Source organism: Pipra filicauda, unplaced genomic scaffold (assembly GCF_003945595.2).
Source record: "Pipra filicauda isolate LSUMZ 115617 unplaced genomic scaffold, ASM394559v2 scaffold92_size2517590_pilon, whole genome shotgun sequence".
NCBI classification, from domain to species: domain Eukaryota; kingdom Metazoa; phylum Chordata; class Aves; order Passeriformes; family Pipridae; genus Pipra; species Pipra filicauda.
In genome coordinates, this window is record NW_024105120.1 from 1,229,918 (window position 1) to 1,257,788 (window position 27,871).

Sequence of the window (27,871 nt, forward strand, 5' to 3'; positions counted from 1 at the left end):
TTACTTCAGAAACAGTATTAAAAATTAAGTTGACGTGCATTAAATAATACTTCATCGATTTTCTTAAACTTGGAACACAGGAATGCACCTCTCCATCACTAGCCCTAAATCACACATACATATATGTATATGTGTGTACAGAAAAACATTTGTATAATAGAAGAGAAAGCCAAATTAAAGCCACACAAGTCAAACATAAATACATGTCAAATAACATCTTGGAAAAATTGTGAGGAAAAAACCCAGCACATCATACTGCACCAGTCTGTGGTTTGTATGTGGGCACATTCATAACACAAATGAAATTCAATTTCCCCAAGAGTGCAGCTCCCAAACGAGTCCCACTGTTACGATGGCTTCACAAACCCCTCACCAACAAAGCCAGGACAGGGAAACAGCCACGTGCTACTGCCTCTTGCCCCCTCTGCCCAGGTAAGTTATTGGGTTTCAGACCAATATTCAATCTTCAAGCCCAGAGTTTTGGTGCAAACATCCATTGCAAGAGCCAAACAGCAACAAATCAAACCCAAATCTGTAGGACTAAAGTGGTTCTGATACCCGAGTAAACAGGTTTTTTCTAAGCAGGAAGAAGGGGAGTGTTTGGGTGACCACCTAACCTTTTGACTAACATGTAATGATTTCATTTCTAAAAACAGCAACTCTGAGTGAGTGCAGAGATGAGGTGTTTTATTACCCACATGTGTCTGCTTTAGATAAAGGTTTTACATTTCCATTTTGGAAAGGATTTTGAAAACAATTTTTGTTTAAAATATGGGTAAAGGAATAAAAATGGGTCATGATCGATTCAACACAAGAGATAATTATTGCCATGAGCTACAACCTGAAGCATTTCAACATACATACGCCACTAGATAAATATGACACTGGTGCAGCACCGTATGCTGTCTTCTAAGCTAGCCTGCTTTTCATCATACAGATGCCTTTGTATGATCTCTGGGGCTGTATGAGACTTGCAGTCAAATGCAGAGCCTTCATAAAGGTATGATCAATCATCTCTGCCAACCTGACAGTACAGGCTCTGATTTATCCTGCCTCTGACTCATATATTTATTATAAAATCAAAGGTAGCTAGGGTTTAGCATCAGTACAAAGTACTGGAGTTTTGTTCAATAGTGAGCTGTTGCATGTGGAACAAGCATCAAATCCCCTGGCATTTAATGATTTATTTTAAATATATCGGGCACATGAATTAGCAAACAGAGATGTGAAATACTAACAGCAGCCAAAAGTAATTTATGAATATTGAATTGCACTGTGCAGTATGTCAAGTGAAAACAGAGAGAATTCCCTTAAAAGCTTCTTTGCTTGCCCCAGCTTTCAAGCAGAACACTTGAGGGAACTGTCCTGAATGCTCAAAAAGAAAAGAAAAAAAAGAATATTGAAAAAGAAAAAAACTCAGGAAATCTGAAATGTCCCCCTAGAAATGGATAACAGATATTTTTAAATGAAGCCATTGGTAATTGAAAATATGTAGGTAATTAAGTATACACAGATGTCTAATCATAAAATTCCTTGTTGTGCATATAGTGTCCAAATCTCTCAGTATCCCCCCAGAGTTTCCATAACCTCAAGCAGGGCGTGTCACGTGCCCAAATTTTCTACCACCAGGTTGGCTGTGTCAGGATCTCTCATTGGGCATTGGAGTGCAAGGATTCTCTTAAAATGCTACAGCATATCCTGGATACCCAAGAGGAGCTGAGTATTTGCCGTGATAAGCTTTAAGATCCTCCAGCCCCAGTCTGCAAACAAGACTGTATGAGCTGGTAAGGGAGGAGCTGCTTGGAACCACTTTAGAGCTTTATGTGACCCTAACTTGTGATTGTGCTACTTTTTTAAAGTACTGCTACAGCCTGGAAAACTGGTTTTCTGTGTGTGAAGAAAATGATTACTGGCTCAAAACAACTAAAGTCTGTGGTGGGGGGAGAGAGGATCAGGGGGGACAGGAGAGAGAGAGAGGGGGACAGAGAGAGAGAGAGAAAAGGGACAGAGAAAGATTAATAATCACCACTTGAATTCCAGCGCTATCTCAGCTACTATAAAATCTAAACGGTGGGCTGAGACCACATGTATACCTCTGCAATTGCATTTATCTGCTCTGGTCTTGCAGGGCCTTCCCGACAGGTGGGGCTTTTGGTGTGCCAGGGGCTAATAGCCCTTCTGGGGCTGGATTAGAGGCTCCAGGGCCGGGGGCTGTGGAGTGCCATCCCACCTACACTGAACTTGACCTATGCCCCTCCACACACACACACTTTTTTGAGCCAGCAATCATTTTCTCCAAGTCTCTCAGATTATGACATGAGAGTTTTCAGATGAGGAAAAATATGAGGCCTAAAAAACTCTCAAGCAGATGGGCAAGAGGAGCACCCAGCTTAAAATTAAACACAGATGCCTCAAAAAGCTGGCTTGCGAAGGAGGCACTGAAAGGCAATGCTTTCAGTGAAAATTTATTTGTAGTCTTCAGTCAGGTGAATGTAGGAGAAAGCACTGAGGAAATGGAAAGAACAATCATCTGCCCAGGAGGTCATGTTTATACCTCTAAGATTTTCTTCATTTTCTCTCAGAAATTTTGCCAAGTTTGGCAGAATGCACACATCTATACAGTCTAAAACCTCTCAGGCTTTGCACACATTGTGACCTGGGCTGTGTCACAAGCCCTTCTGAAAGCCTCAATTCACTTTAAGCCAGAGATCCTGCCTTGGATGCTTTTAAACAGCTTGATATGTAGGTACCATGAAAGTTCAGCTTCTCAGGAAGATTTAACCATCTTTACCAGTCTGACTGCTATGCTGTGCTATGCATATTCATTGATTAGTATCCTTAGAAATTAGCTGGAAGTCATAATTAAGACAAGTCAGCATTACTAGCAGCTAATTGTACATGTACTTTAGATCCAATTACTCTGTAATGACTGAATGGCAAAGAGATATTGGCAGCTGAAACTGCATCGAATGGCTTTCTTCCAGGCAGAGCCAAAGGCACAGGGTAAATTTAGAAAAAGATCCCGTAACATTTAACTTCTCATAATTAACAGGGAGGGGAGGGAAAAAAAATACATCAAACACACACACACAAAAAAATTACATAAAAGAAAAAAATCCACCAAAATTCCTAGGTAACACTTTTACGTAACATTGTAAGTACGAGAGGTGATTGCAAAAGCCAGCTACTTTTTAAAACCCGGGACTCCAATTTTCCCTGAACAACCTCTCGGCTCAGCAAGGCACCCCTCGAGCTACAGTCACTTGTTAACATACAGCTCTTGGTGCTGAGGTGCACCACAAAGGAAGGGATGGCATTTCCTTTTCAAAGATGTAGGTGAATTCCTGGGATCCAAAAAAGGCCTGTAGAAAAAGCTTAGCAGCAGGAGAGTTCTGTAGCTTGCGCTGGGAAGAGAGAACGAGCTACAGAAGCATAAAACTGACTGCAGCTACTGCACTTTTATAACCATGTTGGATCATCATCAATATGGTATTTAGAAAATATCAAAGCTTTGGTTTAGATCACAACACCGTAGACATTCTTGTTACAGGGAATGTAAAAGAGGATCCAAACTCTCTCTTGATAAAGTCAAACCTTTGTTGGAAAAGGTGTTTTATCCATTTGGGTCTTTGCACTTCAAGGAAAAAATTATTTCAAAAGTTCCTTTGAATAAAAACGAAACAAGAAAGGAAATGTAAACAGAATTGGTGTCAATTGTTGACATGCTCCCCAACAGCTCCTTGGCAAAAAGACAACAGAAAACAAATTAAACATGAACTAACATACAAGAAAACTATACAGGCTTCTGAAGGCAAGCAGAAAACTCCATCAGTTTGCCAAGTCTCAACGAATCCCCAGTTCATGTTTAAGGTAAGGAGGCTTTCTGCAGTTACTCCAGACTCATCACCACAGAGGACTGGTTCAAAGAATGCAGGGGGATGTTCAAGAGGGAAAAAAAAAATCTCAACTGACGTCTTCTACAGACAAGAGCATCTTTCTGGGCACAGAGATACCTGTCATCTCCCTTTGGCAGCACTAGCCTTCCCTGAGCCTTATCCTGCCAAGGGGAGAGCCAGCGTGGGCACAAGTGTACTTTTTTAGGATGGCTGTCCTCACTTGCACAAAAACCACCTGCATAGACTATGTATAGAGTGTGAGTAAGTTTAAGAGTACAATCCAGTTCAAATGACTGAAGTTCTGATGATGTTCCCAAACTGGTGTTTGTTACTGGCCTTCCCTGTGCCAGCAGCTGTACGGACACTGTGGTCGCTGCAGAAGAATCCCCAGCCTCAGGCAGCAGCCCTGTAACCAAACAGGGGTTATCACACATTGCCCTTCCTCTTGACCACTCCCTCCTGGGTTCAAACTTTGGCATTTGTATCCTTCCCAGACATACTCACACTTCACACACTGGATTGCATGGATTCCATGGATTGCAGTGTGTTACCTGCTCCATGCTCTGCTGTCCGAGCCATCTGTGCTCTGCAGGCCATTAAACACAATATTTGATAGGTATGTTGGAAAAGAGAAATATCTAATTCCTCCTGAAAAAAAGATCAACACCCATTTCTCTAAGAGCTATGCTGATTAAAATCTGTCTGAATCCTGATATATGGCTAATGCTTGAATCAAAAATTCTGAAGGTACTGAACATAATGGAAAAGGTTTTTCATCTTGTTGCATCAACACAATTAGTTACCCACCCTGTGGATATAAGTAACTTCTATCTTCTTCTGTAGAATAATATTTGAAAAACATTCTTAAATTGAAGGCTGATTTTCCTCTGAAAATCAAATAGAAGGAGCACAGACATTCAGACAAAGTGTTATATTTATATATAGGTAAGGTAAGAAAAAAATAAAATTAAGGATCATTGAAAATCTCCACAGAAATAGTCTCTGACCATCTCAGGCCTTAATAAGAAATATTATATATAAAATGTATCTTTTATTCTAGAAGAATTTCCTTTATGACTATGAAGAAAATATTTAAAAGTCTTAAAAAGTAACTTGATGATGGAAAAAAATGTTGTATCCTCGTTTTCCTCCATTTGTGAGGATATAATTCCAGGTCTAATGAAAGTCCTTAATACTGACTTTCATAATACAGTGGAAACCAAATTACATTATTTTGTATTGTGATTACATGTACTAAAGAAACTAAGCCTGAAATTAGAATCCTTGTGCACTTTCAAGAAAATAGTTTTTTATTTTGCAGGTATTTTTTTTTCCTAAAATATACAACTTCACAGTCACTGAGTCATAAGATATCCCTTGGGACAAATTAACCCCTTACATGAAATAAACCCAGCAAAAATGTGTTCATTGAATCAGGCTTCAGAAACATTTCTAAACTTTAAAAACCACGATGGGAAAATAAAGCAACATTCAGTCATATTTATGGAGCCCATTTATTTCTACAAGTTAACACTGCCTACATTTAAACTTTCAAGTAACGTGGCACAATAGGGGTGAATACATGGGATGAAACAGTCAGAGCTGAAAATCACACACCACACACTCTTCGGGTAGTTCTGCTTTGGATCCCATGCACTCAGTATCTGTCAGTGGAGGAAGGGGTTAGGTGCACTCCTGAAGGGTGCCAGATAATTTATTTCTTTCAGAGAGAATTAGAGTTTGTGTACTCTGAAGACATTCCATGACAACACAGGCCAAACCCTGATAAACAGGGGTGGCAGGAGATGACCTCAAAGACAGAACTCTGACCCAAACATAAGCACTAATTAAACACATCTACTGTCAACACAAAAACCTGTCTCAAAATGTCTACCTAAAAAAAGTTTCAAATAACACTTTTAAGTTACTGCAAACAGAAAACATTTAAAGAAAAAATTGTTTGCAAAATGTTTTCTGTGTCTTAAATTACTGCTCTTTTACATTACTTGCATTTCTCTACTTCTGTGATATTCCACCACAGAGATACAAAAAAGGAAAACATATATAAATTTAAGACATATTACTGTACACCCTTAAAGCAGAGGATATTCTGGATATATACAACACATATACAATACAGTCTCCCTTTACTGTAGTGGTCTGGCAACGAGTTGTGCTTTTCTCCCAATTTCGGAAGTTTAATGCTGCTTAGTTCCATAAAAGCTTTCATGAAACATATGATTTGCTGACAGCAGGCAGCTCAAAAAGTAGTGCATTCAATAGTTAAGTATTATATTCTTAACAGAATGATAACAAACCTTAATCTTAAGGTTGAGTAGTCGTTAACAATATAAAACTGAATTTCTAAGCATTAAAAAATTTCTTTATCTACAACTCTCTTTAAAAAAAGGGCAAAACTTCAGCTCATACTTGAGCCAGAGCTCAGCTCAAAAACAGTTCTGAAGGTGAATTTAATTTGATTTTATCAGTTTTGATGGCTTTTCTCTGTTTCTGCTGAGATAAAACCCCTGCAGGCAGAGCACCTGTTCCTCAGTGTTCCAAAGCCCAGTTAACTGGAGTGTGCTTGAGTGAAAAGCCCACAGATCAGGCGCATATCCTACTCAGATCAACAAATGTGCTGTAGCTTGCCTTATACCTTATTCATAAAAAGGCACTGCATTTATGGCCATGTCTATACCAAGTTCCCACCAGTGACATCTATTTCTGCCTACCAACACTGATATAAAACTTTTAAATTGGGTTTGCCTGACTGATAACTGCAGGACCCTACGCTTCCAGATAGGAAATATTCATACAGCAACAGAGATCACATTCAAATGTTTTGACTGTTTTGAAGGTTATTACTCAAGTTGCTGGATTTCCTGTGTACATGTACACAAAGAAACACTGGTAAAACCAGTAATCATCTCCAGACTGGGAAAAACTTAAACACGCATAAATTTACTGTTCCCATGCTAAAATCTTCCTGCCCCACTGGCAGAAATATTAAGTCTCAAAAGATGTTCCTGTCAGCCATAGTATAAGAGCTCTGGAATGAAGAAATCTTGAACTTGCCACCACAAAGGTGTGAAAACCGCTGTGCTTCATCATCAGTGTGCTGGGGCTTCCAGCAAGACAAGAGAAGTCAAATCAGGCTGCCAAACAGTTTGACAGGAAGAACATATTATGTGAAACTCAGCAGGTTTCTCTCACCCTTTCTCTGGTGAGAGCTGGGAACTCCAGGGACAGCAAGCAGGACACATTCTTCACAGAAGACCCCACTACTACTTACACATCACTTAAACCTGTTTTCAGTGACAAGGCAACGAAAATCCTAGCCTGACGAACCTACAGCTTGTTAAAATAGGACTCTGTAACAAAAGAACTATTGAAGAGACGAGTTCCCTCATAACACAAGTTCTTGCTTTCTACATATAAACCAACCACATTAAAAAATATTTTGCAAAAGCATTGTAAAATACAGTTCTGGTAAGTGACTTGCTCGGTTTCCATCTCGACTGTGACTTGTTCCTCCAGTTTGCAGGATGTTGAGAAGGGGGATAAATCTCCCTGCTCTCTTGATTTCAGGTTGAAATGAAACAGCAAGCCAAAAGCTGTACATGAAGATCACAATTTCTGGTCTTCCTCTGATGGGATGACTTCCAGGAGGATTTGCAATGTTCTGGTTACCCTGTCTGCAAAGATAAAAGCATACACATGGGAAGTTTGGGGATTTTTTGTGGGGGAGATGGGGCAGGCAGAAGCAGACAGGAAACTTAGCTGCTATACAGCCTATTTCCACATATACATATATAATTTAAATTAAATTTTTTTTTCTTTTTAACTATGTTTTCTTTGCCTCTGATCCTAGGCTATGCACATACAATAATAATGGAAAGGTATGGATGTATAATCTTATTCAATAAATGTCTGCAAGCATTTAAAGGCTATCTTTGAAACATGACTACTCTGCACGACAGCTTAGTTTTAACCAATTTGCTGTGCTGAAATAAATGTCTGGGAGAGTTCAAACAAGTTAATTTAGCTGTAGCAAAACCTGCCTAAGCAAAAAGAAAAAATAAAAAAAAAAAACTAAAATTAAAGGAAATAATAATTACAAAGCTTCACAGGTCTAAGAATATCACATATCCAAAGAAACTTCATGCTGTCTTTTTGTCACGCTGGACATTTATTTCCTTCTACTGCTTTTGTTGGTTTTCCTTTTAGGGTAATGATTCATAAATGGCACAGTTAATTTACATACAGAATAGTAAAAGAGCATTCTCTTACTATTCCTTTCACTTGTCACTCTTTTTTAGTAACCTATTTTAAACGAGCAGGAATTGTTGTAAAAGAAAGTTCTGATTTTCCTTGTCTGTTCTTGTAAGACACAGAAATGTCAACACTGACACCAGCGTAAAGCAAGGAGGGTAAAATTGTGCAACTCACAGAAGATATGAACTGAAACCACTTCTCTGACCTCCTGTCTAAGGCAGACTCCACCATCTTTTGCTCTTTTCTCTGGATGTCACCAGTTCAGTGCAAAGCCAGCTTGCCCTTAGACTATAAACTGATAGTGTCAAAGGGGCTGAGAGTCTCCAGGGACTTCATTTTCCTCCCACCTGCCTTCCCTACCCACAGTGGGCATGTCAGAGCTGGGCTGAGCGCAGCTGGGATGAAAGACAGGAGGAAAGCCAGCAGCAGAAAAACAGCAGGGCTTCGCTCCTGCCATCCCACCTCTTCCAAGTTGGAGGCTGAACAAAGGGATAACCAGAATTTTATGAAGCTGAGCAATGGTGTAACAGCTCTTGGAAAAGGGTATGGCAGCAGAGGGAAAGCCTGGGCAACTCTAGAGTGTGTTGTGATTTTAATATCCTGTTCTCCAAAGTGGACAGAGCCACCAGCAGCAAGACATTGCCCACTCCTCCATTTCCATGCAGCAGTTTTGCTCTGTGCTGGGATGAAGCCATAGGGGAGCAGACAAGCTGGCGGTCTTCTTTGCATTTTTTGGTTGCAATGTACTCAGAATAAATCAGTATACAGAGTATTTTCCCCTAAAGAATGTTCCAACCTGTCTCCAGTCAGTATCTCAGAGTACTACCTGGAGTTAAAGGACTAGCTTCACTTTTGTCACAATACAATTTAACGTACTGTGATGGTACACATAACTTCCCCACTCCACTTTAAACCCTAATTTTCCCTTTTAAGAGGAGAATTCACTGAAAATAGGTATCAGGGGACCACCTTCATAAAAAAAAACCAGACCTGGTATCTACATAAGCACCACATAAAGTTTGGGTGAGGAAAGAAAGCAGGAGTTTAATGCATGTATGTAAGACTGGACATGAAATCTGTGACAACAAAATGCTAGGATAATTTCCTGTGTGTCCCATCACAAACTCAACCAAGAGAAGGAAACTGAGCATATCACAGTTTGTCCTGAGTGAGCAAGTGTGATACTCTGGTGTTGCTAAATAACCCTGACAGAGACATTTCGTTATATAAAGAGATCTCATTTCCAGCAAGGGCTCAGGCTATGAAAAAAAAAAGCAGGATTTAACTTTTAAGCTCCCTGTAATTCAATCCACTGAAAAGAAATAGATGTTTTAAATATGAGTCTGAGGTTGGATTTTTGACTGAGGAAGTGCAAATAGAAGCATTCTTGTGCTGATGCCGCATCCTTTTACACACTGATCTGCTTTGTAGTATTTGCTAGGCTTGACTTTTTTCATTTTCACATTAGTTCTGCAAAAAGCAAGAAAGCAGAGGTCAAATGAAGCCTGTACTAGCTGAAAATTATTTGTCCCAGCACATCTGGTGCTACAGCAAAATTTCTTTGGAAAAGGAGAGAACAAAATGTTATTCCAGCTGCAAAATACCGCCCAGAACCTATGGACCCACGAACTGTGAAGTCACCTTTTGTCAAATACAGTAATTTCATATGGAGAATGGGCAATGTAAATGCCATTGAGGGCAGTCAAAACATACAGAAGACATTCAACCTTGGAAGAGGATTCCTTGGGTAACCCATGGGGGACTCTGCTTGTGTAATCAGCCTAAAACCCCTTTCAGAAATGTATGTATCTTCAGGCTGGGTATTTTATCCCGCTACTCATTGTGGCTGTTCAACATCCCTCTCCTCTGATCTTTGCAAAGCCTATTCAGGACACTGAGCCTGATCTTATGTGGGGCTGGTCTGTATCCACGTGTTTTTGCACCAGTGCTGACCTTTGCTTAAACAACACATGTTCCATATAGGGTTAGTGAGGAGCAGTCATCTCTTCCTGCCACAGCACAGCGGGGCAGCTGAACCTGTCAGTTCCTCAACAAGGTGACTTAGCAAATGGGTAAAGCCCTACCCCAGCCTGCCCATGCAGTGATCTGGGCAGATGAAGCAGCCTGGGCACAGTCTTGGTAGCACAGTCCTGTGTGCAAACTAACAGTCTCCCACTCCCCCTCTGGTATTACACAAAATGCTTTGTTGAAATCTAAGGAGATTGTATTCCTCACATTCTTCTTCATCTAGAAAAACTAGTTATCTTCTCAAAGAAAGCTACCTAGTTAATCTGGCAAAAAGCTACCTTTTAAACAACAATACCATTCTTTTGTTTTGTCCCCTACCTCATGTCTGGAATTACACTTTCATGCCTATGTACATCTAATGCATATTGTTTCAAGGTTAGAATATCAAGCTTGCAGCTGGTCAATGACTTTTCTATATCTCACAGAGGTACCTTAAGTGAATTTATCCTCATTCAATGCCTTTAGAAAATGTTCTTAGGCTATACAATGGGGGTCCCTTAACACTCACAAAATAATGCCAGTTTAATGACTCCACACAGAAGGTTTATTGCTTCTTCTGAGGAAAAAGAAAATCTTTTTATTTAACGAGTAAATCTCCTCTCTGCTTCACCCCAAAACTGTCAGCATCAGTTTTCTGCCATTACTGTTCTTATTTTGGGGATAATAATTGCAAAGCAAACAAGCTGTTTCACCCACTGACTGGTTTCTGCTGCTTTCCCCTCTGAGGCAGTACACCGTGCCCATCCATAGGTATGACACAGGCACCAGGCCTCCTTTCTAGGAGGAGAATTTTGTGTTATCTCAAAAGCTAGAAATTATTCACCTTCATTGTCACAGCTGGCAGAAAAATCTTCACATTTATCCAGTCTACCTTAAAGAGAATATTTTTTCTCTTGCCCAAGTAATGTAGTCCAACACTGGCATCCTGTGGCCAAAGATTCAAGTAACTGTATTCCAAAACCTCTGAGACACGATAGAAAACACCAAAAAACTCCTGGGGTTTGATAAAGGAAAATTTCCCAGTCCTAAATGTCAAGACTGAGAAATTATTAACAGACTAAACTCCAACTATTTAATAGAATGTCCTTTTGCATACAATTGCTTTAATTTGCACTGGAGGTTTCTACCCATTCCCAGGACACTGCAAATAATTTATAACTTTATGGATATAAAATTAAGAGTGTGCTAGCCTTAAACTAACATATTTTTCTGTAAATACTTTCTGCCCTATTGTCTATGGACCTCCCAGCATGAATTGAGTGGGAAATTCATAGATTCTACAACAGATAGGATATAATTATGTAACGTATTTATGTAGAGAAATACATATAACTGGTTATAGTGTAATAACATATAGAAACTACTATTTTCTTGTGAGCAGCTCATTTTAAATCATTGCTTAAGACTGCAGCATAGAAGACAATATGCATTTTTGATTCAGCATCTATACAAATAAATTATTTTTAGTTAGAAACTTGCACAGGTTGAGTTATAGTTTTGCAGAAAAAGAGATGTTCTTTTGGTTTTGTTTGATAAAATATCTAGCATTCCTGAAATATTTTGCCAATAGTCTTGTTTCATGTTTTTAAAATTCCCTTCATTTCGGAAACCTATCCACCTGAGTAACAAAAAAAAAAAAAAATAGAGAGAAGAAGGGGTAGCTATAATAAATGATACCGACTTCTAATTGAAATGTTCCAAATAATCCTTCTCTAACACATCAGAACTTCCGCATATGCTTTCAAAAACTTTCAGAAACGGTATACAAACGATTCTCAGTGCGTGAAATAGTACAGACAAATCACAAAAAAGTCATTTGAAGAAGCACAGAAACAATTTCCACAGAAGCATTTCAGGCATGTTATATTTTGCTACCATTTTGTCAGGAGCCACTGCTAAGGACAATATCCCCATAACTAACCTGCCTGAACCTGGCCTATTCCAATACTCCTCAGTGCTTCCAATACTGCTTGGTGCAGGGAGCACCAAGCCCATCCTATCATCACAACTGTTATGCTCGAGGCTCCAAACTGATTCTCCAAGAAGTGCAGAACTGTCTCTATTAGCACAGAACAACGGTCAGGGGAAGGGGTCGGGTGATTTAAAAGGAATTAGATGTTTGCAGGGGAGGGAGAGAGGAAGAGGACAGTGGGAGAAGTGTCAGTCATTTCAAATCAATCACTGGGGAAGAATAGCCTTGCTGTAAAGTAGCTCATTAGTCAGCAGACATTGACTGCAACTGGCAGAGCAGTGCTAGAGCATGTGCTGAAAAGAAACTTGTGTTGTCATCCCCAGCTCATGGCAGCTGAGAGGATTGACCAGAAGGATTTCACAACACAGGGAGAACCCTGAGAAACTCCTGGAGTAAGCATGAAGGAGAGGAGTCCCACCAGGACTTACCTAGGAGCTTTCTGAACCACTTTGGCTTCTTGTCCCATACAATAAAGAGGTAGTAGGCAGGAATGCCAGTCAGGGTTATTGCAAATCCAATCCCTGTGTTCACTGGGTCAGAGTAAAGTGACAGTGCAACCATGAAGAGACAGGTGAAGGAAAACAATGCTGGAATAAATAGAGGAACCTGAAACATAACCACACGAAGAATCATTAGATAACAGGGTCAATGTAAAGTAATGACTAAGGCATTTAATGTTCCATGAAATGTAAATTGGATAAAGCCCAGCACAACAGGACAGTTCTGCAGAGATATGGGTGTCTAGAACATACACACAAAATGCCAGTGACTGCAGAAGCCCAGCCCTGCAGAGCGCTGTGCAGTGAGTACCACAGAAGTCTCTTAATTACACTCTAAAATACTTCAGTGTTTTACATCCTTTAAAACGCAAGGACTGTAAATAAGTTACATTGTAAAAGTCCTTTCTCTAATTCCCCAGCAGATAAGTAAGCAGCTCTAACCACAGTAAAGATTTCCACTTTGATAATTACCCATCAGAAAACGTTTTAAAACACAACCAGGAGCTCAAGTCACCTTTTAAAACTATTAAGAACATATTGATTTTCTTCCTAAGGTAAAAATCAAAATCTAGCAGGAAGAGAGCAAATTAAACACCAATTTGACTAGGATAAAGATATTTGATAGTGTTATGCAACTGATAGCCCCTGAAAAAGCCCTTTCTGACTGTATGACTGATAGCATTATCAGCATCACTGTTGAAAGCACACAAAGTAACAATATCAAATTTATTTACTCAGTTTTCAAGAACACCATTACAATCACTCTGTTAGCACCTCTCTGAAGGAACCGCCTACAGGCATGGCTTATGAGTGTAATGGAGAATTGGAGAATTCCTTGGAGATTGTTCTCTTCCTTTCATGCCTCAAAGCATTACTGTTCCTCTTTAGTGCACTGTCAAAGCATTTTTTCTTTTAATCAAAGCAAAGCAGGTTGTGTCACTGACCTCCTTATTTATAGATATACCTACAAGAATGCAACAGCGCACATTCTTAGCTCTTCACAAAACAGACTTCTTGGCAGCATCTAAACAGAAATATATTCCTCCATTTTTATGATGATGGACATTATCTTTCTGGGTACACAATGGGACAACTTACTTTGTAAGACAGTACTTGAAATAAGCAAGAAGAATGGCAGAATCAAGGCCAAAACAGCTACAGTTCAATGGGCTGGACTATTTAGTATTTTCTTTCTGGGTTCACAATCACTGTGTCTGCAAATCCACTGCAAGTCTCAAATATTATAATGATAGCACTAACCACTCATTTGCACGGAAAATTGGCGTATCTGATATTGGATAGGCAATGACATAAATGTTTTATATTAATGTTTACGCCTGACATGAATTTCGGTAGCAAAATTATTCAGGCCTTTAGCTGAGGAGCTTGCAGGGAAACACTCAGAGAGCATTCAGTGCAACACTATTTTCTTTTAACTCTGCTTTTCTTGAAACAGAGGTTAGCTTGCTACATCAGAAAATGCTCCTTTGCTGTCTGACTGCAGAATGGAGAAAAGGGAGAAGAATTCATGTAAAAGAGTAGAGAGCAGAGGTTACCTTGAAAGGACGAGGCATATCAGGACGTTTATATCTGAGATAAATCAACCCAGCAACTACTAGTCCAATAAAAAGCCACCTGGCAAAACTGAGGAAATTCAGGAGGCTGTAGAGATCCCCGTTGAATAACATTATCATTGTGAGAGGATGCTGAAAAAGAAATAAGAGGGGTTTAGTAGATCAATCTCTATTATTTTACAGCAGTGATGTCAAATTTTTCCACAGGGACAAGCAGCACAGCCTTATGCACACACCTGAGTGCCACAGACTTCAGGCTTGCCTTTGTCATGCAATCGATGTACAGCTGTCCCCTGAGACCATGGTGGATCAATATAGATCTGTCCTGGGTGGCCACACATGGTCAATACAAATGTGTCCCCTGTGACCCAGACAAATATACAGGCACACAGCCCACTGCATCACCCAAATGCTTGAGCATCCTGGGCAGCATTCCCATGGGACCTGACAAGTGTATTAGCCCACTGCAGCTTTATTCGCTCATCACCGATGCAAATAAGAGCAGTTAAATTCTGGTCACGTGTGATCATATGAAAGCAGAGGTTTGTAGGTGTTTTGTGGAAGGAAAAAGGTGACTTTTTGCACATTGTAAATGCAAACATTCCTAAGCAGAAAGAAGCATTCAGCTGTCACTCAGGCAGCAACTGAAGAACAAGGAGAGTGACACCAGAATAAATATGTTTTCTCATCAGAAAGCTGTTCTGAGATACAAGTCGTCTGTGAGGTAGGCAAAAGCTTACGTATAAACGAGTGATGTGTCTTGAGTTAGGTGGTTAGTGTAGCCTACTAGAATCTATTTCAAAGTAATAGCTGGACAAAAAAATGTCCTTGCATTTGAGGATGAAGGAATGAGTCAAATTCCCCATAGCCCTTATTCTTCAGCAATAGGGAAGATTCTGGAGGTGAGAGTATTTAGATTTATAACAAGGCAACAGTTGAAATCAACTGCAGATGCAGTAAAACACTGGGCTAAATCTTTACATAAGGAAAACTAATTTGTATTAATAATCTAGATTCACAGCCTCTCTCTCTTTCCTGTTTTTGAAGAAGTGAAGACAACATGGATTTGAACCAGAAGAATCAATATTTCAAATGTGGGTCTCTGTTTTCCAACCCCTAATGACTTATAAAGTAGTTGGTTCTTTACACACAGACATTAAGCAAACTGCTTCTATGTAAATGCCAAAGGAAATTTTACCACTGAATTATATTGGGCAAGATTTCTTCTCTATAGACTCAGCCCTAAAAGTTTAAAATATCAGTTATAACTAAAATGCAAGTTTTAATGATAATGTAAGTGAAGGAGAGCTATCAAGAAAAAATAAAATAAAGTAGGTTTACAATCAGATTGCATGATTTCTTGGAGTTGCTACACGCACATCTATCGGATACCAGGGCATTGCTGAGGAACACATCTGGTCCAGGTATCTCGGTTTGCAAGACGCAGGTTGAGATGCAGATTGAAATGTAGATTGAGCTCTCGGTGGGAGCCTGAGACAAGAGGCCGTGAATTGCCAACTTTTGGGATAACAAAGGGGACGAAGAGGGTTGACTGCCGGCCAGGTGAATGAACACTGTGAGACACAGCAGGAGCCGGGAACTGCCGACCTTTTGCATAACAAAGGAGATGAAGATGGGGGATGCCAGCGAAGTGGATGAACTCGGAGGGGGGGACAGGAGCCGAAGACTCGGAAGGAAGCGAGAGTTGACTGTGAGGGGGTTCCTTTGTTGGAGTCCCTCCTCAGCGGCACCAGGCTGAGCTGTTCCTGTGCTGCTGGGCCGTGAGTGGCTTTATGGAATGAGACATCTGAGACTCTAATATGGGAAACCTGCGGTCGAACCGGTGAGGAAACCTGGTCTGACTGAGTGGGCTTCGGTTCCAGCAGTTAAAGTCTCCGGTGCTGTGTCACTGCCAGAGAGTCCCGTGAATGGTCAAACCGGGAAATTTCTTTAACATCATCATACGTACATTAACAGACTTCTTAATTCCTAAAAATGTGGGGTGTTTTATTTAACAAGCCTCAAACACGTGCTCAGTTTACCCTCAAGAGCTCTTTCCTTTCTTACAGTGTGTAGACCTTGGCAAGAGAAATAAAATAGGGAAATGCTAAAACACAGATTATTGATGCAGAATATATCCTGCAACTGCTCTATTTGCAATAAGGCAAGATAAAAAATAGCAATCTTTGAAGGAGATCCCTCTTCATATGAGAATTTGACTTTTTCAAAGGAAATCAATGCACTAGTGTAACAGGACCATATACAAAGGCAGAAAATGTCTCTCAGAACAAAAAAAAAAATCATATATTAATACATTTGTGCATTTCATTCCATGGAAAATAGTCAGTCTTTTACCCAAAAGGTATAACTACTTCACCTAAGGAAATAAAATGAAAACTGAATGCTTATGGAAAATTAATTTCATTAAAACTTTTCACCATAATCACATTGCCTAATTTTCAAAATTTGGAAGCCTACGCTTGTATGGCCACATATAAAATTCAACACTTCAGAAGTGAGTTATAGGCAAAAAATGATTTAAACTCCAGTACAAGCATCTGATCTTACTAGCATAGACTCATACATGCATCTTTTGCTGTGGCTGGAACTTCCTAAAGAGGTAGAGGTCTGTCCAGATCCATTACAGTCCACTGAACCCAAACGAGGGGCTGAACATCCATGCTTATGAAAACTGCATGATAAGTGAAAATCTTCCCGGCACTATGCAAACTGAACTTTGAGGTTGGTATTTTGACATTTAGTCCTAACATTTTACCATACAAATCAGTCTGCAATGCAAACACACGGCCAACATTTACCTCTGCTGCTGTTTTAGAAATCAGTATTAGGATTTCCACTAAAACACCAGTAGTTTTCCTTAGACAATTCACAGACTATTTCCCAGGCACATGTTCTCTCATTTTTTAATCACCACTACACTGCACTGCTGAGGGTTCCCCCTCCATTATCTTAGTGCATAATTGTTTGCATTTTTCACTATAAGGTAGTATAAAGACCCTTAAGGGTGTTGTTTCCAGATGCTGGTATTTAGCTGCACTTTCAGTTAACTGAAACCCTTTTTGTTTGTTTAACTGGAATTTGTTTCTCTGAAAGGGAACCAGCTCATCACTAGCAGCTCCTTAGAAATACAGAGCAATAAGGCATGAATTACGTTGCAGGGATAGGCAGTCAAGTGCTCTGACAAGAAAGCAAGGAGGAGATGATAAAATAAGAACAACTCCCAAATCTCATTCCTCTCTTTCCTGTTCTCTGTCCTGCCCAAAAGCCCATGTACACATTAATAAATGAGACTCAAGCAGTGCCCAGATTCTGTTGGAATTCTCCAGAGCAAGTCTGTAATATGAATTCTAGTGCAGGAACATTTGTTTGTATGATTTACCAAAACAATGACAGCTGGCAGAGGAGTGTGCTTGCGGACATGAATCATGGAGAGAATTTCCGGAAGGTGACCCTCGCGGGATGCAACGAAGAACATCCTGGTGGGAAATAAATGTGGACAGACTTTAAATGTGCTCATTACTGTGACTACGCAAAGTGGCTCATGAAAGTCACAGAGCACAGCAGCACTTCTCAGTCTTGTTTGAGGTATTCTGAATGAAAACACTAGCAGGAGAAACCCATATACAGAAATCAAAGTGATCTCTGAATGTGTCCCCTGACTGGCGTTTGGAATTAGTTAATATTTTCTCTCCAGTTTCCCTCCTCCACAGGTAAAAAAGTAGCCATTAATTAAGGGGTATCCTCGGAGGGATTAATTTCCAAACCGTTCAAAGGATTTTAACAATAATACACTAAAGTCAACAGGAACAAAGTGAGAAAAAGCCCCGCACCTAGTAAACAATCAAGTAATTTTGCATATCCTGCTGAAGAAATGAACCCTATTCTCCCTTCCCCTTGCTTGCTTTCTTTTGCTGTGTATCCCAAGCCCTCACCCACAGGAATATCAGTAATGCTCACCTGGAGACCGCAAAAATACCACCATTCATAGATCCAAAGCAGGAGAGAGCAACAAATACTGGTACAGCTAAAGAAAAGTTTCCCATTAGCCGTTCGGCAAAGGTCTGTCAGAGGAGAGAGAAACATACAGTGATTTTTCATAAAACAGGAAAGTAACTGTACTATATTAGCAAATTATTATGGTGTTAATTAAAGTCCTTTTCTGCATCCCTCACTGAAAGCTGCGCTGTGGCCTCTTCTTTTGTGTCACCAGCTGAGCTCTTCCACCTTTACTGCTGAGGATGTCTGGAAGATCACTAGTCGAAGCAACGCTGAGGAGCTGGAATCAGGCCCTAACTTATGTCTTTTTAGACCATTACGACTCTAAAGAAGAAGACCCAGTCTGAATGGATCAAGGTCTGATTTGCATACCTAATTTTTGTTTTTCTACAGCCTTCATTGTACTCAGCTGATGCTACCCAGCGGTATAGTCCATCTCATTAGCAGAAGAGACTTAACTGGAGTTTGGGGTACCACAGGAGACATGCACAATTTTCTTCATGTTTACAAAATGTTTTCTTTCTAAGTCTCCCATTAGCTGCAGAATTTGGTCATTTCTCAAAAGCCATGTCAACCGAAATAACCACAGGCAGTGTCACTACTGGAAAGGAAGTGGAATTTTTTTACTTCCTCATTGTGACTTAGATACCATAAATATAAAAATCGGTATCATCACCACAATTCAGCAAGAACAACCAAAGCAGTATTGCCTAGCCAGGTTGCCTTGCAACTCCTTCCCAAATGAGCTCCCGTATTCACAGCAACCCCCTTCCTAAATACTCAGGACACAGGTTGTGCAGACAGCCTGACTGTCTTGCTACACAAGATAGTTCAGAGCTCCCACTTCCACAAATATCTGTGATTCCTGCTTCCCAGGAGCCGAGCTTACAATTTAGCACTGAATTTTTCAAGCATGTACTCAGCTATAAAATTTAAGTCCTATTGAGTTTGTTATAAATACAGTCCAATGTTATGTTTATAAATGTTATTGATGGTCTTAAGTGCAATCCCAGTCATGAGTCAAAAATCAGACTTATTTCACCAGTAGGCTAATAAGTGGTGCCATACAAAAACCTCATTGGATCTGTCCACCCAATTTTTTCCCCTGGAAAATAAGAATATATCAACAAACACAACTGCAGCAGGGATACAGCTTTGTATTTTTCTTCTGTAACTTACCACTGCTACAGCTTTTGAAAGCAGCAATTCCCCAGCACTGATTGTAGTGAAATAAGCCACGTTTGTTAACACATAGCCAACTGTGACGATAATCATTGAAATGCATATTGCGAGGGGTATGTTTCTGAAATACACAAGGTAGCTCATTATTTTGCAATCTGGTTGCTAGTCCCTGAACATGAAACAAATGACATGAGAAGAAGCCACTAATGATGGTGAATGCACATTTGGTGATCCCAAAATATCATAATTAGAAACCACCAGTAAAAAAAAAATAAACAAAGCTATCTAGACAAAGCAAAGAGGTTTATAATGAAGAGGTGAGAAAACGTTTGAGGGACGAGTCCTTTGGGGACACCGAGAGGCTGTGATCCTTGTGCTTCCCATACAAGAAGTATGGCTCATTTGAGCTGCCTACTCAGACTGACTTGCAAGCTGAACCCAACAGGAAGGCAGAAGGTGTCACTGGCTGAACCAGCAGTAAGGCTGAGATGACAGATACAGGTGATCCAGCTCTCTATCAGGAGGGCAATCACAGTGGCATCTCCAACATACCCACTGGCACTCCATGGCCACTGACCACCTGGAGGCGTTTGACATCCTCCCCTGGATGCCAAAATATCCAGCATCTGAAATTCTGCCCTTTCCTCCTCTGTGCATTTCTTCCCTCGCACACCTTACCATATCCTAGTTCTCTCTCTCACTATTCAGGGGAATATGAGAGCAGAATATGACACAGAAATAGAAACAGCACAAATTTGTACTGTTATCACAGCACAAACAGTATTGAATAGCACAAACCCCCTGATAGCTAAAAGACAGAACAACAACAAACAAATAATAATGCCAAAATTTTATATAGCATGTCCTGCAAGTCAAAAAGAACAGAATTATTCCAATTTTAAAAAACAGGAAGAGAGGCACAGTGAATTTGTCCAAAGCCACACTGCAGGCATACATTTGAGTCAGGAGAAAAAACCAGATGCTTCAAGTATTGCTCTAGTCTCTTTCCACTTAATATTATTGATATCTGCATTACACCAAGAAAAGATTCAGATCTGAAACTAATGTTTGATCCTTTAATGCCAAGCTTAAGAGTTGCAGTATGCAAACTCCCTCACTGCTTCACGTCTGATTCCGTCCAGTTGTCTATATTAAGGCTGCTTTTGAAGGGATAGAGAGGTTGCCATATCTAGAAAACTTCGTTGTGAAGGTCACCCCACCAGGTGGAAGAAAGGAGAGACAGAATTAGGAATTCTGATGTTCCAGAAGAGATCACAAGAACAGCCCTAAAGGACTGTTGTAATCACATCAAAGGAAAAGGTGTTCTGAAAACCAACACAAAGATCCATTCTTTTCTGATCTCAAAGAAACACAGCCTGGTCAGAATTTAAGGATCCTCTTTGCTACCAGTCCTTGTTTCTCAAATAAATCCTTTACATCAGTATGCCTGTAAAGAGCTGAAAAGAAACTCTTTACTGAAACTAAATAAATGCATTTATTTATAAATAAGTAAAGAAGGACAGTATCACTGTTGCACATCTTGCCCACCTTAGAAACCATGGTGTCAAATACTCCCATTAACCCAGACACACAGGTAGGTAAGAGGATCATGCTGTAACATAACACCAAATCTGGGTAGACATCATGATACTGCATTAGCCCATGGCTACCTCATGCACACATCCTCAGGTGAAGAAACTGGAAAAAGGGAAGCCAGTCATCTTGTAGAATTTACTTGTTGATGAAGAAGGAGATAGCAAAGACCAGAGCAAAGAGCCCAGAATGCAGGTGCTGTATTGCTGGAAAACCCACAAAGCTACGGACTCAAGAAATACTGCAGCTCTCTGTCTTGATACTATGGGCAAAAACAGGTTTTGTGGGTCAGTTGTCAGATATTTTGCAACCAGCAAGGTTAAGCTTCTTACCTGACCTGGGTGTAAATTGAATTCAATCCTCTTAGCATCTGATTCAAGGCAGGGATACATGGATGCAAAGCCTCTCAGAACAGTGATTTTAACTATATCTTCTGCATCACAGATGAACGCTTCAACCACCAAGCTATTATATAAATCTGCACTTACTCCAACCTTAAAAAGAATGTTTCCAGCCAAAGATAGCAAATTTGGACTATTTTCACTAACACCATTTAAATGACTGTAATCACATTGTTAAATTTAAAAACTATTTTTGTTCATTCTAACTCTTACCAAACATTCTGTATTCATATCTAATTTAAATCACAGTCTTAATTTCTGATAAAACAAAATAGCAGTTCAAAACTAAGGGGAAAAAGAAAATCATGCTTCCAAACATGACCATTTTCTTAGCACTGAAGGTCCTACCTTGTTATGCTGAAGAGCACTAACTCCCTTGGATAGTCATACCAACAATAAAAAACACACTCAGGAGAAGAATAAAACTCCTAAACAAGACAGAACTAGTCAGCAAGCGCTATTCATTAAAAAGCCTGCAAATCATAACTCAGTGCCTGGAGCATCACAAGGGATGCTGTGACTTCTAAGCTCCTGAGTCCTTGTTTTTGAGGGAAGCGAGCTCCCAGGCTGCACCTCCTTTTGTCTCCTGGCAGGAGCGAGCCTTCAGAGGGCTGTCGTACGCCCGCACAACCCTTCCAAGTGCTGCTTATTAGCCACTGCTTTCAGTGACAGACTTAGACAAAAATAAAAGGCCAGCTTCAAGATTTCAGGGATGAGCAACACAGTACGGTTCATTTCTCACTGACACCTCCACCCGTATTTGGAGTTGGACCTTGAGTCACCCGAGAGCACAGACAGACAGGCACAAACCATATGTAAAACCACTAAGTGAGAGCTTTAACCGCATCTTTTCTATCCATCCAATTTAAGAGGCAGTTCCCAATTTGCAACAGGATCCCATTATCAGACTCTCTGCAATGAACTGCAGTCACTGCGCTGGAATAAAAACTGTAATGCCATTACCAATAAAGATTACCTCCTTTCCTTGGAGGATCACTGTACCAATTCTCTTGGAATATTTTAGATATTCTCCAAGACATCCAAATCTTCTCTGTAAATAAGAAAAACCATACCAAAGTTCTGCTCTCCATTAAATTGCCTCTATTGATGGAGGTTTCACCTTTTCACTTCTACATCCTGTGAATCACACACAACACAGGGTATCAGAACACTGATAAGCCATGTTTCTGATATAATGCAAATTCACAACTGCCTCACAGCTGAGAGATTTGCACTAGAGGGAGACAGAAAATTCAAGAAAAACACATTTTCCACTTTAAGACTGTTTTAAGACTTTGATTCATCGAAGTTAAAGCTTCTGATGAGGAACTTGAACATATCAGTGAGATCTTTCTTAAGGAAAAAATCTTAGAACAAAACAGAAACCTTATCCAACTGATAAAGACCTCAGAATGGTCAATGGCTTAAAAACCATTGCACTGTGTGTGCTCAGATACAGGAGACTGCAATACCTCATTTACTTAAAACATGTCCAGGACTTGAACTTGCATTGAAGTGGCTACTGGCTACTATAGGGCAGTGCTTTCCTTTTGCACTCATCTGAGAGTTAAATCTCAATAGATTTCAAAATCAAGAACAATTCTTTTCAAAACAGCTGTTTGTCTGAATAGACCTTGAGGTGCCAATCATAGAATCATCATAGAATCATAGAATGGTTGAGGTGGAACGGACCTTAAAGATCATCTAGTTCTAATCCCCCTGTCATGGACAAGGACACTTTTCACTAGACCAGGTTGCTCAGGGCCCCATCCAGCCTGGCCTTAATATTAGATCCAAACTTATACAATTATTTGGAAATGTCCTGAGCATTACTGTCAAGATGATATTCAAGCACACTGCTCCTTGGTTAGAAGGGGAAGCTGCTGCCAGGAAAGTCTTTTTGCAATATTCATCTCTTCTCCCAAAGCTTTGAGGAAAACCAGTAACAAAATGAATCTGAGGAAACCTGAATCAGGCAAATATTGACAATATAGTTTAAAAGTCTTTATAAAAGCAGATAAGAGACAATTAGGATAATTTCCATGCATCTGAACGTTGACTAAAATTGAACTGAATCTCTACACCTTTTAAGACTTAGTAGCTATTCCTAGCTACTATTCAAAGCTAAATCTTCCCCTTTTGCCCTATATACAGAGCAACTGTAATGAAGAATTGCAACAGCTTGAGCAAAGAGCACATCTACCTTATGATTCCCAGAAAAAGAGTCACCAAGGAGCCTACCATCACAGAGAAATTCAGCAGTGGGAATATACCTAGCCCATCCTGTGCTATATAGGGCTGAAATGCATTGCCAAGCAATGCTGTATATGGCTTGGAAGCAATTTTCCTTCCTCTAGACCCTGTAAAGGGCCCAAGAGCTAGGGAATACGGTTCAGTTAATCAGGATAACCACTGGGGTTTGGATTTAACCTTCAGCGTTGCAGAATCGTAGATCTTCTGATAATCAGTTCTAGTACATCTCTACCTCCCACAAATATTTTTGAAAGAAAAACACAAAGCAGAGCAAGTAAGAGAAGGGAAAAAGTGAAAAAAAGATAAAAGGAAAAAGAGAAAGAAAGTCAGAGCAAGAACCCAGGGATAAGAGCAACAATGTCAATAAATCAGTTGAACATTCCCAGAAATCTACAGCATATATCCCAGTTTAATGACAACTTTTATAACAACAGTGAGCACTAAGAGTTGTGATCACTGAGGGCTGTTCTTTCTATAAAATGACAAGCACACAATCAAATACACCCCACCAAGCCAGCTGAGTTCACAAGGATGAAACCCACTGTCGCCACATCCTTTGTTGTTTAGAGGCCTTTCCAAAATCTTTTCCTTCCATCCATTTCAAAGCCGAGTTTTTACAGATGCTCACTCCCAGTAAACTGTCCTGGACAAAGCTACACTGGTGGTACCCAGCCAGGATGCATAAATGAGAAGGTCTAAATAAAGCATTTAATTACTGATAAAGTTTGATTGAACTACATCCTTACTGTACCAGGGAAATAGTGGAAGACACTTTCTGTTACATACAAATTTAAAAAGAAAATAGTAAAAAAGGAGAGAGGAGAAGTCCTAATTCCACATGATTTCCAGGCAAGCATTTACTTGGTTTTCATGAGCAAGAGGCTGTATATGCTATATTTTTTTAGTTGAAAATTTACCACCAGAGAAGATTCAATAGTTCTCTTGTGCAATAATTTATTCACCATTTGCAATCTGCTAAGCAAATTTGCAAATGAACTCTTTCCAGATTCTGGCACTCTTAAAAAAATCTAATCATCCACTGCACTGGTCATAAGGCCAAATCTTGGCAGAAGAAGTCACAAGAGCAAATTTATCCTAATAACCTGACACTGGAAAAAGTAACCAAACACAGAAAGTGGCAAGAGAACCCTGGTTATTTAATATTCCCAGGACTTCAGTGCAAGACTAGAAGACATATAGGCTTGCCTTAATAAGGGCTGTGTTCCAGAGTCCAACCTATATCTCTCACTGTTACCAGGTAGTTATTCTGTGAGCTGTGGCAATTCCAAATTCTGGACAGCAAAGCAGTACATTTTGATATAAACTTACTTTTCCCTGCCACGTATTTTTCATGCAAAAAGCAGCCTACAAGACAGAACACAACACCGAAGGGATCAAATAGTTCTCACCAGGTCAACAGATGAAAAAACTGCAATCTCATCCATCTGTTAGGACAAAAGGAGGATGCAAAACTTAAAAGGATTGAATCAAAGCCAGGAATAGAGGCAAAAGGGATGGGAATCATCACAGCACCTCTCAAATCCACATATTTATAAATGCTAATAAGTGTCTCAGCAACAGCTGACTTCAACAATAAGCTATTATTATTATTTTGTTTATTGTAGTAAAGGTTCCCCTCAGCAGATCACTCCTTCCCCCCTTCACTGCCACCCAATATGTTCCAGATCAGAGCTGCTGCCTGTGGGCTTGCAGCTCAGACACTATTCAATTACATCACTTCTCTTCATCATCTTTTGATCTTCTTGATTTTGAGGGGAGAAGTGATGACAAGGAAATCCTAGCTATTAAGCTGCACTCTCATTTACACCATCACATGCTCCATGGATGTTACTCCTGGAGTGAGTGTCAAAGGGCTCCCTTCTTCATTTCCATGCTTTGGTTCCATACTTCTGACTTCTGCAGAGACACAGCAGGATTACACCAGGATAACAGAGTGATGAATCAGGCCACAGTTTGCATTTAAAAACCTTCTTGCCTTCTACCATCTAGCAAGAGAAGAAAAGAGCTTCTGCTGTGCTAATTACTTGTTTTCTACCTGCTGTTTGACTTCACTGGTTCAGATTATAATTGCTTACAGTTCACAAATAGGGTCTTCCATGACCCACTGACTTTAAAGGGTCAAACTGCATTGCCAGTGTGCTGCAAAGGGCAGGAAATTTTATCAACTTCTCAAATGTTTTCAGTACTCCTTCCAGCAGGCTTTCCTCAAAACTTAATTAGCATAAATACTCCTATGTCTGAAATTTAAGACTTAGAAATGTATTAATTGCACAATGTAACCTCTTCTCCATAACATCTCTTCCAGGCAAACCCTCCCAGCTATTCTCAAACAGAAGCAAATCTGCCCAAAGCCCTAGAGAAACTGAGAGTAGTTGTTACATTCAAAAGGGAATTTGCTTTATTTTAACAGAGATTTAAACTTGGCTGTGATCTCTTTGTGTACAAACTCAGGTTGGCAAGTCAGATGCCATCAGAGTGCCACACTCATTTACCTTGTCAAGCCAATACCTCTTATGAAACACCTTTCTTTGAAGAGCAGAATGGATTCCTCTAAAACTTGGACTACCGGCCAGAGACACCCCTCATGTTCAAGCAGGGTCCTGAATCTTTTTGCACAGCATTTCTGGCATTCCCAAAGAAAACTAAGCCAACACAAAAGATATTAAGGATGACAGCTAAATCCACAAAGAACTTCTGAGGTTACAGCACTAAATATTATTCATGCTGTCTCTGTTTAGCCATTTTTTGTTTAGCAAGCACGTGAGCACTGTTAGGAGCCAGAAACTGAGCACAAGAGGCAGCACACAGAGCTACTACGGGGGCTAATTTTTAAAATCTCTTTAAAAAATAAATGGAATACAGACTTGAAACACAAAATACAGACTTGAAACATAAAATATCAGTCATCCCCTATGATTTCTCAGTCAATTCTGCTTCCATATGTCCAACAAGTGCCAGTATTCAACATCTTCATGTTAACTCTGTTGCAAAACTTATAGTACAAAGTTTACAACTGCTTCCAAAAGACGTGAAAAATCAAACCCAGCTTTTATTTTGTACTGTAACTTGACCCGAAATTACATCCCTCCCAAGAACATAAAAGTCTTTTCTGGCTTTTCTTTCCTATTGCAATAGGCATATCTGCATGGAGCTAGGCTTATCCTGGGAACTCAGGTGTGGTTATTATGAGAGTCCAGGAGGTTTAACCACAGAACAGCCAGGTGCCTGGAAATGTGGGCACCAGCTCAGCAGGATGTCTATCAAAGGATTTGCATTTAATTTTTCAGAACCTGAAATGGCAGTGAAGATGCTCAGAAGACAATGCTTGTTTAACTAGGATATTGCAATAAAGGTGAGGCTTAGGCTGGACCTGTAACTAAAAGGGTGTCTGCCTCTCTCACACAGGTGGTCCTGTTAAAAAGCAACAGAGCCTGAACTCAGAGGATTCAAATACAAATATATTGTCACTCTTGAGTTTGATGAACGACTTCCATGTTTCTACCTAACATCACTATTTAACGTCACCCTCGCTGTATTTCACTTGTGGGAAACTTTCATGTACTCAATGAAGTTTGTGACCTTTTCCACCAGAGATGCAAAACCTCAGGTTTTACATTTATTGCTCAGCTCCCTCTCAACCAGAAGATGAAAGGAGCACCTCTGCTCTTTCACAAGCTCCAGCATTTTATTTTCTTCCAAGATCTATTTGCTGGAAGTGCTCACAGCACTGCCAGCAGCGTAGATCACAGCGAGAAGCACTCGTAAATCATGGTGCTTGCTTGAAGGCAAGGAAGCCATAACCACAAACCTGACATAGGGCTGTAAAAACAAAACACCTGCCTGCACCAAGTTCCTGTATGGAAATGAATGGGAATGGGGTAGAGGCTCAATTCAAAGAGCTTCCTACAAGTTGCTTTATTTAGCATGGGATAGTGAGTCTAACTTCCTCTTAATTGCTCCACACTGACAGATACCACACTGACAGACTTAAAATAAATGTAAAAAGAAGGGAGTGATGTACTTGTGTATTAAAAGTAGTTTTATTTATTACAGGGGGCTCTCCTGGGAATTTGAAATTATTAGTTCCCTGAGCACGTGATTTATGAACAGGGTCTACTTTCTCCAGGCAGAATCATTTTCTCAGGGAAGACTGAGCACT

General features: G+C 40.0%; 1 protein-coding gene across 2 annotated transcripts in view; it reads right to left on the minus strand.

Moving 5' to 3' along the window:
• Positions 1-6,432: 6,432 nt before the first annotated feature.
• Positions 6,433-27,871, minus strand: part of SLC7A11 (solute carrier family 7 member 11) — a 70,713-nt gene continuing 49,274 nt past the window's right edge. For both annotated transcript variants that reach the window (XM_039391270.1, XM_027729643.2), the window contains 6 exons: positions 19,442-19,565; positions 18,224-18,327; positions 17,646-17,742; positions 14,228-14,377; positions 12,600-12,777; positions 6,433-7,591 (listed from right to left, as the gene is read on the minus strand). In XM_039391270.1, coding sequence (XP_039247204.1) covers positions 7,524-7,591; positions 12,600-12,777; positions 14,228-14,377; positions 17,646-17,742; positions 18,224-18,327; positions 19,442-19,565 — 721 coding nt within the window. In that variant the 3' untranslated portion in view covers positions 6,433-7,523. The remainder of the gene's footprint in view (positions 7,592-12,599; positions 12,778-14,227; positions 14,378-17,645; positions 17,743-18,223; positions 18,328-19,441; positions 19,566-27,871) is intronic.